This window comes from Pholis gunnellus (assembly GCF_910591455.1).
Source record: "Pholis gunnellus genome assembly, chromosome: 21".
Lineage (NCBI taxonomy): Eukaryota > Metazoa > Chordata > Actinopteri > Perciformes > Pholidae > Pholis > Pholis gunnellus.
In genome coordinates this window covers 12,954,485-12,968,939 of record NC_136548.1, presented here as the reverse complement: position 1 = coordinate 12,968,939, position 14,455 = coordinate 12,954,485, and the positions used below count along the sequence as shown (strand labels likewise).

General features: G+C 41.2%; 1 protein-coding gene across 1 annotated transcript in view; it reads left to right on the top strand.

Annotated features, from left to right (window-relative positions):
- The window catches only part of pald1a (phosphatase domain containing paladin 1a), a 36,880-nt gene extending 26,538 nt beyond the window's left edge, over positions 1 to 10,342 (top strand). The window contains exons 19-20 of the mRNA XM_079182050.1: positions 343 to 498; positions 8,735 to 10,342. Of these exons, the coding sequence (XP_079038176.1) occupies positions 343 to 498; positions 8,735 to 8,884 (306 nt within the window). The 3' untranslated portion in view covers positions 8,885 to 10,342. The remainder of the gene's footprint in view (positions 1 to 342; positions 499 to 8,734) is intronic.
- The last annotated feature ends 4,113 nt before the right edge of the window (positions 10,343 to 14,455 follow it).

Sequence of the window (14,455 nt, the reverse complement as noted above, 5' to 3'; positions counted from 1 at the left end):
GAATTGTTATTTATTTCTTGCTGAATTACAGAATAGTATGTGTCATTACCTTTTGTTATGTCTTTGACTTTGATAGAATTAACCTTCAATCGAGCGGTAATTTAATAAACACAAACATTTACACACCATCACAGCAAATGTGAAGAGAGGCCTTCATTATGCAAACACGGCCTACACGCAGGAGGCAATTAAATCCCTTGAAAGCTACAGAACGAGGGAGACGGCCAGCAATTACACCGCACAAATGCAGAAATGTAAAAACACGTAAGCTACGGATGAATGTTGTGCTTTGTTGTGCCAACTTGATATACGGATAAAGCTTCGGTTGCCTCTTTTCCTCAGATCAAAAGTGGCAAGACGGAGAAGGAGTCTCAGCAGCTGCTGCTGAGGAGCCTGCAGTACCTTGAGCGATACATTTACCTCATCCTCTTCAACACGTACCTGCATCTAGAGAAGAAAGACTCCTGGCAGCGCTCCTTCACTCTCTGGATGGAACAGGTACAGGATCTCTGCCCCACTACTCTATTCTATCTCACTTTGATATTTATATACATATGCATTATACAGTATATATATATATGCATTTGTATTCCTTTTATTGGCATTGACGCAAATAAAATACAGATAGAAAGGCCTTCTTTTAAACCACTAAATGATTTTGCTTGTGTCGCAATAAGAATTAAGTTGGATAGAAATTAGAAGTTGATTCTGCTGGCAGTGTTGTAGCCAAAACCACCTAATTCGAGAGACCAAGTCACGACCAAGACCAGAGGGTGTTGAAACCAATACTAGACCAAGACTTTGAGACCAAGACCAGACCAGATGGAGTCCCACACTGCATGATACGCTTACCAAAAAAATGTAGAACAAGCAAAACATTGGCACTCCTCATATTGATCTGAAATATCTACATTCCCATAAAAACACCCACAGAAAACAAATGAAGATTCCTCTTGCTCTTTTATATACTCTATACTATTTATGTATGTGTAAGTGAGAGCTGTCTTGATTGCAGCAGGGAAATTCTATAAGTTGGAGTGTTGCTTTGTTTTCTATGAGCAATCACAGAAGTTACGTTAACTAATATATCATGCGATGCACAGGCAATTTAATAATATCTTGAAAGTCTTGAGATAAAATCCGGTGTCCCTTTTGTCTGAGACGGAGACACGGCCGAGTAAAAACGCGGTTGATTCAGAGACAAGACACAGACCTTCAAAAAGCGAGTTCTACAACACTGACTGCTAGTAATGAGCCTTTTTTTTTTAACATTGCTCCTGAAAAGTTATATCAGAAAATTGGATCGGTGTTAAATAAGTGAGGCACAAGAGGAGGATAAAAATATCTGATAGCAGATGGCCTTCAAGACCAATATCACCCTTTACCATTTACTGCCAAACACATCAAAGATGTTCCGGTAATCACAGTGTCATTGAAATGGTGGCAGTATCAAGACCTTGGCGGAAGAGAAACACAAATAGAAGATTTTTTTTTTTTTCACACATTGTGAACCGGTTACCAGAGTTTCATTGAGATTTTTCTCCAGAAATGTACAAGCTGGTTCTGGTTCTATTGTGGCCTGGCGCTTCACACACTGAACTTAGTAATATGTCTCGGCTCTGTGTATTTGTTTGGTACATGAATCGTTTGGCCAGCTGTGCCCCTGCAGTTAAGTGGAGAATTTACATGCATTCCAAACAAATGAGTAGTCTGTAAGTGCCGGTACCCAACACACACACACACACACACATACACACACACACAAACACACATACTGCAATTAAAATGTATGTTGCAATATGTTAAACTCACGTGGTGGTGAAAATAATAAGCAGTTTGGCAGGTTGACAAAACACATTCAGTGTGATCAGTTTAAGCTGCAAATAACTGTGAATTAATAATACATCTACATAGTATGGTGTAGTTACAATTCTGTGCATTTAGTTTTAATTAAAATGTGTTGGCTGTCTTGTTTTCATCCCGGCTTTAGCACTCAGGCTCAGCAAAACCTCTTATCTTAAATCCAACAGAAACATAAAATAATAGTAGTCGCATATTTCCACCACTGCAGCAACTTTGCAATGTGTTTTTTCTGTAGGCTGAATGATGAAACGATTATGTCTGTAGTATCAGATTGGAGTGTTTAACGCTTACGCTTAAAGAAAACAATTTTGCAGCGAATTGCTTTTCTCAATTGTGAGCAGACGGCTTTGAGAAACACGGCCAAAAGCCTCAAATGTTTGAGTTTATTCCACCACAATAAGGACAAAGGAAGGACAAGCTTTTAATTCAATGATTTTCAAAGAAAAAAAACGTGGAATTCCAAAATAGACTGGAACAATAGCTGTGAAAACAATTGTCACAGAAATATGCGCGGTTAATCGGGGCATATTCTTCCTGTTATGAATAGCAAATATATGTGGTGCATCAGAGTGACTGTAATGGCCCAGTAATGCCATGAGAAAATACAAGCGTGCCCACAGGGAACAGGAACGCTCTACTGTAGAGCAGGCAACAGAAAACACTCGTTGTCACAACATGATATTGAGTACGATTTTTACATTTCACTCTTAAGCTGCTGAGTTCTCCGATGTTCACTAGCTTGTTACTAACTGTGTCTTGTCTGCTGTGCGTTGCTGAGCAGGTAGTGTACAGTGTACGGCTTTTTTTGCGGAAAACAGATGCCCGCTGCTGTCGCGAACGTCACTATGAGAGCGGTGAGAGTGAACCAAAGTCGTTGCGGCCGTACAGCTAAACAATGGGATGAGAGTCACTGTGCTGCCGACTCAGGTGGTAGTTCTCTGTTGGTTTATCACTGCGAGCGACACCTTTCACATTGTCATTTGTTGCATAGTTATTTTTAAAAAGTATTGATTTCATCCAGAACCGTGAGCCGGAGGATTGAGCAGATCAAAGCAGGGAAGCCAGGCAGCGTGATTCCAATGTGCCTGTCTTCAACACATTGCTTTTAAATGAGCAAAACATTTTGTCCACTTCTCTGACCTTTTGTAGAAGTTAATGATACAAACACCATGAAGGAAGGGGCAATTCCGGTGGAAGTGAAAGTTGAGGCCATTAGCCAGCCAACACCTGAAAGCAGCTTGATTGTAATTGTAGTTGGGATGTGCGGAAAAGTGTTTCAAGTGCTAAATTGCGCTTGTTCTGCCCTTTAAGTCATGAGTCTGAACCCTCGCCTATGAGTCTATCATTTTAATAGCAATTTATACAATTTATTATTAAATATTTCTAGGGTTAGATGGCCTTGATAGCCTTATATTATAAATGCATATATATCATTATAGGCAGATCTGTTTAATTGGCAGCTTAGTTTACATAATAATCTTAATGATCCGACTGTTATGCACCCCCCAAACCTCAGCGGTGAAAGCAGCGTCATCGACACAGCAGGCCTTGTGTTGTATTATGATTCACTTTTGAATCACAACTTCTGGCAGACTCCTCGAACACCTGGGGCCATGTCTCAGTTAGATCACAAAAAATGTCCTTTAGATGTGCCGGTGCAATCTTTTCTCACCTCCCAGGTTACCGGGAAGGTCTGGTGGGAAATGGGTAATCAGGCGTGTATATCAAAGCCATCCATCAGCTGCAGAGAGAGCATGGTTCTGATGGCACCACAATATATCAAATGGGCCATTTTGTCCGGTGGAGTGAGTTCAAGGGGTTTTCATGCTATTTCAGGCCTGTTTTTTTCTAGATCATTAGACTACACCTGCATCAAAGCACTGTGTTTCCTCCAGTAAATTACCATATAAGAGCCAGTTGCTGATAAAGTCCAGGCAGAAAAAAACCCCACATTGGTGGAATTGCTTGTAACCTACATGAACGTTTGACATGGTAAATATAGTCAAATGTCGAATAACACAGCACAAATTGGAACGTCCGATATGAATTTAGTACTGAATTGATCAAGAAAACGTGTAAACAAAGAGGAATTAAGTTAACATTAAAAGGGGAATTACAGACACAGGCCTGGTTCCCTTTGCTTCTGAGGCAAATAAAGGCTGCTATTAGAGAATATACGGTAAACGTCAGAAAAAGAGTTTTTCTGCGGCCAGGAGTTAACCACATGTCACACTTTACTTTTTGAGCGTGGTGCTGGAGACTCGCGTCACATTATAAACTAACTTTCTCCACCGATTGCACTGAAGTGTGTTTACCAGCTAACTAGCCTGCTGACAGACTTCTGCACGGCCAGGTCACATACTGCAGGCAAGTGTTAATGTGCTGGAGACCTGCTGGGGGTGCTCGGCCACTGCAGACGGAAACTCCTGTGGAGAACTCATCCAAATCACATCACTGTCCTACTGATGGTCTGAGCTCTCTTTGGATGGAGCTTCTTTATGAATCAAAACTAATTTCCTTGATGGCTGCACATCTAACAGCACTATCATCATAACAGCGCCATGTCTCCACCTGTAGAAACTGTCCCTGAGGTTGAATATGTTTTAGAGTCTGTATGAATATAGCTATAAGTGCACACTGCGAAATGTCAACTACATAATTATTCTCCCGTGCGTTTTCGCTGCTCTTTAGATTTATATTCGTCGGCCGCAGCGGGGGTTTGTCTGGACCGACTAGAAAGAAATGTCCTCAGCACTAGACCGGAGACACTGTTAGATCGACATGAGCTCTCTGGGAAGGAAAGTGCACAAACACAACTCAGAACTGTCGAGCACAAAATATTACTTCCTATATGCATAACGACTCTCGGTTACACTTTGCCAAAAACATAAATAAACAATAAAGTCAAAATCGATTTGAACCAGTCAGATTCTGTAAGGGGAGACGGTTGCTTTGGCAGCTGTCATGGAACAAACGCAGACGCTCGCACATCTAAATGTCTTGCTTTGTGTTGTTTTGTGTTGCCAATGCACACTTTGCTGTTCACTCTGTCCACGTGGATTCTGCGGTGTGTTGTCTCTGTCTCCTTCACATCTTTTGTCTTCCCTGGATAATGTTGAGGTGAGAATCTCAAATCCTTCCCACACCGTTCTCAACGTTACAGTACAGCACAAGAGAAGTTAAATCAGGTCAGCTCACACGATATTCCTCCAAAAAGAATCATTCTCCAAAGCATGCAACATGGCATGACGTCACCTAGATAAACATTTAAACCATCCAAACTTTCAAACACTCCTCTCAGGACCAGTTTAAAGCACATGTAAATTAAAAGGAGTCATTTCTAAAAAGTAATAGTCAAACAAGGCTTGTGACAACGTGCTACATTTTGCCCACAGCACCATCGGTATTGTGAGGTGTTTATTGGCCCAGTCGCAGCAGAATCTGGCAGCAACCCGATCAATCTGACCCAACAAGCTCGAAGGCACAATCATTAGCCTATCACCAGTGACCGTGGCAGGATCATTAATGACAAACTGCGACGCCAGAGGCGGCGGTCAAGGGGTCAGCGCCGTGCATTTGAATCCACGGTTACACAACCTGCCAGATCTGAGCGGTACAGTCTGTCCCGCATCCTGTCCTGGGTGTATGCACGTGTGTGAGTACATGGACTAATTTGATCTCTACAGCGGCTAAAAGCAGGAGCACAGTGTTTCCAGTCATGCTGGGCAGCAGCCTGTGCCAGCAGATATGGAGCCTCTGACCTCTTGTTCGTTTTCTGTTCAGTTCGATTGTTTGAACACAGGAGCATGCTTTTTGTGTTCGATCACTGCAGGATCAAAACGATGGAGCAGTACATATTTGAAGTAATTGCTTGCTGTCACATTGTGTGCACATTGGGCAAATATTGTCCCCGGCGTCATTAGCCCGCTGCCTCGCGGGCATGTAGTAACATCAGAGCAGAAACATCAGAGGAGTTATTGGAATTGAAATCCATGTTTGCTAATCCAAAACGTGGCCCTTTACACAATGGCAGGACTTGTGTACAGTGCATACCATGGATACCTGCAGGAGAGGTACCCTATCAGTCACTCCAGCTGTTTTTCATGTGTGGCACAGAGGCCTCCCTGTCCCCCCTACACAGGCCCGGTATGTGCAGCCTTTGAGATAGCCGACTGTGGGAAAGACCAGCGCCTCCTCGTTGCGCCGCTCCTCCCCAGCCCCGCTCCAGCCGCCTAATGAGTATTGGCGTTTGTGATCTCCTCAATGCAGCATGAAAGGCATTTCTCTGACAGAACTGCTTACTGTCACACAGAAAGTTTGTCGCCGCATACCAACAACTTCAAGGCCCGCTGCGATTTACCAGCAGAGATCTGATCTGTTTTGATTTGTGTGCAGATGCGTAGATTTGGTGCTTTCCCACATCTCATGTCTTTACATGTTATTTTTCCTTTTATGTAACTAGTATAAATATACATACATACATTAAAATCCCTCTGCTTTGCTAAAATGTGCAAGTGAGGATTATTGACATGACCCTGGTACTTTGTGTTTAGTGTTAATTAGCAACGGTTGGCATGCTAACGTGTTGAAATAAGCTGGTGTGAATGGTTAACAATCTATATCCGTTAAACATCAGCATGTTAGCGTTGTCATCGTGAGCATATTAGCATGCTGACGCTAACATTTAGCTCAAAGCAACACTGTCTATATATGGATAGTATAGACGGATTGTGTTGCTGGAGTGCAGTGTGAGAAATCTGGCGTCCTCTGTGAAGGAGTCACTTTCAAGAGGGATTCAGTTTTGGTTGAGTATTCCCTTAAAAACAGAAGAAGGAGGAAGATGACAAAAATGTGAACGCCCTCAGCTCTGACCCACAGAGATTGCATGCAGTCACTGTTCATCCTCTCAACATTCCCAACATCCGCTTTTCACTGTTGCAGATTTGTCTCTCATGTCCTATTTAGACAGCTGGGCTGTGGAGTAGATGAGTCAGGTTAAGTACCCTGGTTAATACCACAAATCCAGAAGTCCTCTTGGGAGACCCATCCACTGACTAATGATTCAGCTGCACCAGCTCATTTGTTCCCACCAAAGATGTCATACAGCCGTCGGGCTGGCAGCCTTCCAGGAACACAGGAAACACAAAGATGGATGTGCTAAAAGATACATCAGTGCATGCATTTGCTATGAAAAGATGAATTAGGACGGGACAATAGAAGCTGCATTTTTATGTGTTCGTAGGGAGACGAACTCTACAAAGCAAAAGTTTTAGCGTTACATGATATCTATTGTAAGATTTGATTTTGCATGGTCAGCAAGTAGGTAATCTAGACCACACTCTGCGGTGCCTGGTGTTTATTTCTGCTCAAAGCTGGCCAGCTAAGCTATAATCATTGTTGGTGAAAGGGATATCTTGATATTATTATTCCTGTTCATTGTTCCATGATGGCCTCCTCAGCATTCAACCTTTTAAAAGTGCCTCACTATTCTTCTGCTGTAATGTAGTTAAAAAGTGTGCATCCACAAATGATGCCCTTGTTTAAACATCTCGCCTCTTGCACATTCCTCTCCCCTTAAAATTAGCAGACTTCTTGACTGGCCGAGGCAAAGAGGGAGAGGTTAAATTGGCAAAGCGTTTGAGGCCACGTTACCTCCACTGACTCATACTCTGAACCTCTTACAAACGTGCGAACAGCTGGTGGTTCCTTTTTAAGTGGATTGTGATGTGAAAATCAATACACAAGTTGATGGAAATACATAAACCTGACACACTCTGTTAACAGGATTTGACTGAAGTAGTCTGTTTTGTGTTTTTTTGACAAAAAGTAGCACCGTTTCTCAGAGCCTCTCCTGCAGAGTAAACTGGGCGAGCTGTGGCACTTCTAATGGGGGTATTCAGTCTTTCAGGTTTTTGCAGGGAAGTCGGCGTCTGCCGGGTTTGTTTGAATTTGTTTGTATTGTTTTGTCTTTATGGCCAGATGTTTCTGGTTGTCCGTGGTGCTTCCCACCAGTCCTATGGTGTTTCGACAGCCAAAGCAGACCATGAGTCAGCGTGACCTCCTGCTTAACACGATGTCTCTCCATGTTCCTCTCTGTCCTAATTCAGTAATGACTCAAACCACTTAATTTCAGTCTTGAACATTTTACTGCACATCAAAAGCAATGATCGCACACGAGGATACTCTTATGAATACTATTCAGTGGAGGACACACTGTTTTAATATACAGTAGTTGCCTTTCAACCACCCATTCATACATTCACTCAAAACACCACCACCGTGCAAGGAACAGGGCTGACCATCCGGAACGATTTGGGTTCAGTGTTATGCTCAGGTACGTTTTGACACATTGGCAGGAAGCCACTTATTATCGTATTGGGCGATCATGTTTTTGACACACTCCAAATCAGGTCAACGTTCTTGTTATTTTCACGTATTGAACCATAATGACAAATATTTATTTGAGCCTCCTGGTGTGGGATGCTGTACTTCTTTGTTTCTTCCTGAGATAACCCCGATGACATCGTTATGACATCATCGGGGTTATTGTTTTTGAGACTTTGGAAAACTCGCTTCAAACTCTTTGTGACAAGTCAACTGAATTTGATTTGTAAAATCAGTGGATTTCTACGTCAGTAAAAAATGCTTTATAATGAAGTAGTTTAGATTATGGTGTGGGTGAAGGATCTGAAAACTTCTTCTACCACTTCCTGTTGTTTCCAAACCCGGTGGCAGATGCCTATTGTTTCAATGTAACAGCTGCACAGCTGATACTCAAAGCATTTATGTGGTCGTGGCGGACAAATCAAAATGAAAAAGCATGGCTGGCTGTGTTGCCTGTTCATCAACTTTCTGTGTGTTTCTGTGGTAGGTGGCTGCCAGAGCCGGAGTTTATGACATCCTCAACCAGCTGGGCTTCTCCGAGTTCGAAAACCCGAGGGACACGCGGCTGGCCCGGCTGCGCTGCCGCTGGCAACAGCAAAACATTCAGTCACTTCCTTTCCGCGGGGAGTTCATCTGAGAGAGGATCACTGTGAACTCACCAAAACAGTACTGTGCTTTTCAGAATAAAAGAGATTTACATTAACAATATTATGCCTTCTATATTTACCCCTGTATTATGCATATCTTCACTTCATCTATTGTTTTAACATGTTGTAGGTCTTTTAATGTTGAGTGTTAGCAGAATGTTGCTCCTATATTAGAAGTTGATATTTGTGCCTTTTGCCTTTTGCCTTTTTTTATGAACGGTAGACCATAGAATTTCAATGTACTAATATTTATGTTACTTTTTTTCTTCATGAGTTTTCACATTTGAAGATGAGACAGCCTTTTTTAAACGTCTGTTGGAACAAGTTGAGTTAAATGCTGTTATTGAGGAGAGAAGCAAATTCCACTGTGTCGTTAGACAACCATTTTGGCTGTTGAGTGACCTGATCTTTTTTTCGTGAGCCCTGTCCTTTTCTTCGTAGCACAGCTGTCATCAGTGGCTGCGCATTTGTTTCGACTGTTTTCCATTTTTCTCCCCCTGTGTACATATAAAAGCTGTTGTTATTTAAATGCATCTTTGATTTGTCTAATAGAGGGGATGTTGTTGAGAGGCATTTATCACACACGATGCTGTCATTTAGAATTTCTTTAGCAACAGTATAACACCAATAATGTGTCCATCTGTTTCTTTTTACATGTATCTACACGTGTCATGATAAAGGTACTAACAGTACAGCATGTCAGGAATTTTTAGTTTGATTTTACTTTAAAGCTGTAAATGTGTCTTTGTATTTGTGTTTGTAAACATCGGAGCAATGTTGCTTTAAAACTGCAAACTTACCCTTTTTTATGATAGTCCCATGAAATGCTAACATCACTTTCTTAAGAACCAGAGATTTCTTTTTTGTCTTGCATTATTCTTCCATGTCAAAACCTGGTGCCTACATTATCCACAATGCAACTTGACCGCCGACACCTCGGAATTCGTAGTAATGCAGATATCGCTGGATAAATAAACCCTTTAACAAATGCAGCTCACACTGGTGGCATCAGTGTAATGAGGCCAAAGCTGCATGATTCACTTATTGCACAGCACAAAAAGTTAGAATTGATTTGTCAGCCATTCAGGGCAACCACATGCCAATTCTTGTTCAGCATGCCGTAAACTGTACAGTATTTTTTTGAGAGGTCCAAACACTCTTTTTGTTACTCTTCAATTTGCTAATATGTTTTTAGTTGTAAAGTAACTTGTAGTTCAAAGTGTGCTTTAAAAACCTCGAATCCTGCCTTAAAACCAGAGAGATAAGCCGGAAAAGAAATTAAAGATCCTTCCTCCAGATGTGTTTCATTAGTATTTTTTATTTTCTGTCAAAGTATCGAAACATTTGCACTGTATATAATTGATTCAGACAAATTGAAACTGACGTGGAAATTGAAATAGCTTTTGTATGTTTGAGAGAATATGACAAACCCATCTTCATGGGACTAACACGAGAAAGTGCATGTGTTTATTGTAATAACAGCCTCTTAGCTTTGCTTTTAACTTAATGGCTTTTTTTCATACAGGTACTCTTTATAGATAAAATGCATTCGCTTTAATTACCGTCTGTGCCATTTATTTTCTTTGGAAAAATAATTATCTATAATTGAAATAGATTCAACAGCCTGGGTCTGCATTTGGTATCATTTTATTGTTGGCTTTGCTCGGGAGAAAAAGAGAAGGGTGGGAGGATTTTCTGACCGTGGATAGTTTGCACACAACTGTCTGCAATGCGTCGTTTCATTGAAGTTTCCGATTCAGCGGCGGAGCCAAATAGTTGTCTCTTCTCTCCTGGCCTTCCTGTCTTTTTCTTCCTTATCTCGGCATCATCTTTTGCTCTAGATACGCACCGCTAAGAAGGCGCTTCGTATATCCGGACGGCCTCTTTGTCTTATGTCAGTGCCAACCTCGGAGAGCAGAGCAGGTTATGAGCATCGAGCGGCACACATTTACGCAAAACAGATGATTCATTGTTGGGCTGAAATCTTAACATATTCCATATACAGTAATAAAGAGCTTAGGCAGACCAAAAGACTAATCTCAGTTGCCTTTTGATGTGGACAGGTAAGGTCTTAATTAAAAAAAAGATATAGTCACCCTCACAAGAATGGACGGCTGTGTGGGGATTAAAAGCCACCGACCGGCACATCAGTGAAGCTCACTTGGCTTTGCTGGCCTGCTTTGAAAGACTGATACCCCAGATCACTTCCCGTCTTGTAAGTGCATAGCGGGCTTATCTTTGGGAGTACGGAAGTTGTTAGGATTTTATCACACCACAGCCTATCCTGGATTATTGTAAATGGAAACCAATCGGTTTGGATTGAAGCACTTCTTTTATAGTTTGTTACACTTGTTTCCTTTCCACATCAGCTCAGTTTATGGGCTTCTTTATCCCTCTTTGTTAGAGGTCTGGCAGTGTGCGGGAGATATATTCGATAAATGCACAGCAACACAAACACACTTTTATATATAGTGTCTGTTTCTCTCTCTCTCTAGCAACACAGACAAATTGGTTAAAACAACACTCGGATATGGAGAGGGGCTATTCAGTTGCAGCATGTGGCCAACTTGACTCCGGGTCACGATAAGCCCAGGACATGAGGACCATGCTTGGATGATATAGCGGCCCCTCGCCTTTGAAATCCTTTCCAGACTCATTGAGATACTCCCCAATGTGAAACCCAAGCTAGCGGTTCTGAAGGATCCCGAGATTACAGCGGACAAAGAGCGGCATTGAGAGGTGAGCGGAGAGAGGGGATGTAATGAACTTCATGTGAAAAGCTTCCCTCTGCAGATGAGAGAGCTGCATGGTGCCGGTGCGAGGGGTGCATGTTTGTACCGCCGTCCTCTTTGTAACACTGCCTCCATCCACACGAGCAATCAAAACACCTCAGAGTCTCAAGTGTGCTCTCCAGGATTTGATCAATAATAGCAAGAAGGAAAACATCTTTGAAGGGATGTGCTTCAATCTGCTTTGGCAAATACACCTTTAGGCCTTCATTTACCGAGAGCAATAATGCCCAATCCCTGATAAGCTAGGTATTACACACCCCACTGAGCAAGGTAATGAAAAGTTTCAGCTGGCAGGATATAAAAAAACTGATTGAATTGATAGAGAGCTCTTAAATGCTATTTTTTCCCCTCCTCCATTCAAAATATACACCGTTGAGTTCTGCTATTTATCAGCTCTGGTTTAAAGTGTTTAAGCTACATAATAAGATAATAAAGTCCTGATGTGAAGCTGATGACGGTGTCATAAAAGTAGTTGACTTGAGACTTTGAGATTAGTTAAATCCTTGAAAACACAGTGACGGGCCGGTGTGCATGATTACATAACTTGAATATTTAACTGGCATGGAAAGGACTTGGGGTCGTTTTCACAGAGATCAGACTTTGACAATAGCTTAGATCAAACCAAGTCAGACCAAGAACAAACTTGTCTAATTCTTGACCATCTTAAATAAAACTAATTAGCAGTTAATTCTTGGTAAATTAAGATTGTTTCACACTAAAAACATGGCTGACACTCAGCTCATGCAGAACATGTTTGCCTTCTGGAATAATTCAACACTTTCAATGACATTTTACAGGATAACAATACAAAACACCTGCAGTGACATGTAATCTCAGTTCAGACGTGTGTCAGAGCTGAGATGTAGCAGGGCTTAGTGGTCATGGTAACTCATCAGTCAGGCTCTGGATAGTTTCCAACCATGTCTTCACAACTGGATATTGGATATTAGTCCGGTCTCTACAACCTCTCTCCCTTCTTATTGCTCGCTCCATAACATTGTTTGCACTCCATAAGATATGAGTCAGGTCATGTGGTGACACTTGTCAGCAGGTGTCACTGATTGTTACCATGGAACCATTGCTCTTAGTTCTAAATTAGCTTGAGGGTCAGGAGGTTGACCTTTTAGGCTTAAAATAAGTCTGTGTTTATTTTTGTGAGAGAGTCTAACTTGCATTCGACTAATCTAAGGCCCTAGGTCTCAACTATGAGAACAACATTGTTAATGGGTGCAAATGCCGTGTTTTACGCATGGTTTTGCGTTAGCCATCAAAAGTTGTAGAGATGTCTTCAAATTCTAAATGAAGTTATGAGTTATGGAGGTATGGCAGATTATGTTAAAGAGACCACACCTACAAGAACTTGGTAGCCAATTAAAGAGTCAAGTCATTTTGTATGAAGCCCCAAATCACAAATTTGTTTAATTGTACCTTGTTGAAAATGATCTAAAAAGTGTTTTAAGAGAAGGAAATCTTTTTACTAACACATACCAAGGTATCCAGGATATAAGACGAGGTCAAATGTGTTGTTTTAAAAATAAATGACCACATGGTGGCGATACTTCTGTGGCTCTACATCTAAAACCTCAGTAATTGGTCCTATAGGACCAAACTTCAAAAAGCATCAAATAACTAGCTAGTGACGGTTATGAACAGTATCTACTGACAGATTGTACGATATGATTGAAAATCTCCACAACAGCTACTAAATGAACAGTGACTGCTGTTTCCAAAATCCAGAATCTCAAAACTACCTACATCTACAAGACAGAGCCACGAGCCAACAATTTATGATTGGCCTTAGGTTTTCTAGTATTTAACTTTAAGTGTTGCCAATTCTTTAACACATTTTCAGTAAATAAATCACTTCACCAAAACCCACTGTGAAACTCATTAAACCCTTTCTGTGACTCTTTTTTTAATCAAACACACAAGTTGGTCATAACTTTAAGAAATGTTTTTTGCACAACTACATGATATATGTCAACAACTGTTAAGCATTTAACTTGAGCAGACATTAGCGATTAGTGTTAGCAATTAGCATGACGCAAACCTCGTAACATTTGTTTGTTTCATGTAGCAGAAAAACATCGCAGCTTTAAGGTAAGTTCACAAGGTAAGTAACGAAGTTTAAACATGTGTTCTTTGTGGACTCAAGGAGAAATCAACACAAGAGAAAAGCAACAGTTAGCGGTCGCTCGTTTCTGTACTTCCTGATGCGGACCAGAGCAAAGCTACGGTATGTCGGAAAAACATGTTTAAAAAATGACCTCAAGCGTTCCCTAACCTTAGCCAAGTGTTTATTATTGCAACCATTGCATACTCTTAACTCATACCATAATCTTTCCCTTAACACTAACCAAACTTTCACCATAGCATTGCCACAACACCTGTATTGATTTTGTTAACAGTGACTTGTTACAGTTTTGGATGGAAAGCACAGAACAATGAAGATGTAAAGGTGTGTCAGATAGGGAAAAATGCTTCTATGTGTCGTTCTCGCGGATGAATACTGTATTTTGTTGTTTAATTTGGGGGACTTGTTGGACAAGGCTTAGCCTACAACTAACTCTCGGTGAGAAAGTGAATGTGTATTTTCCCCAAATGTCAAACTATCCCTTTAACTTTCCACCAAATGTTATTGAAAACTGTATATGAACCTCTTTGGTAGATTAAATGAAGGTAGAATCTTTGACACACTCCATCCACACGGGGCAGAGAACAACAATAACAACTTCTTCAAGTTGCTGGTTTGTAACTTGGCAAACGCAG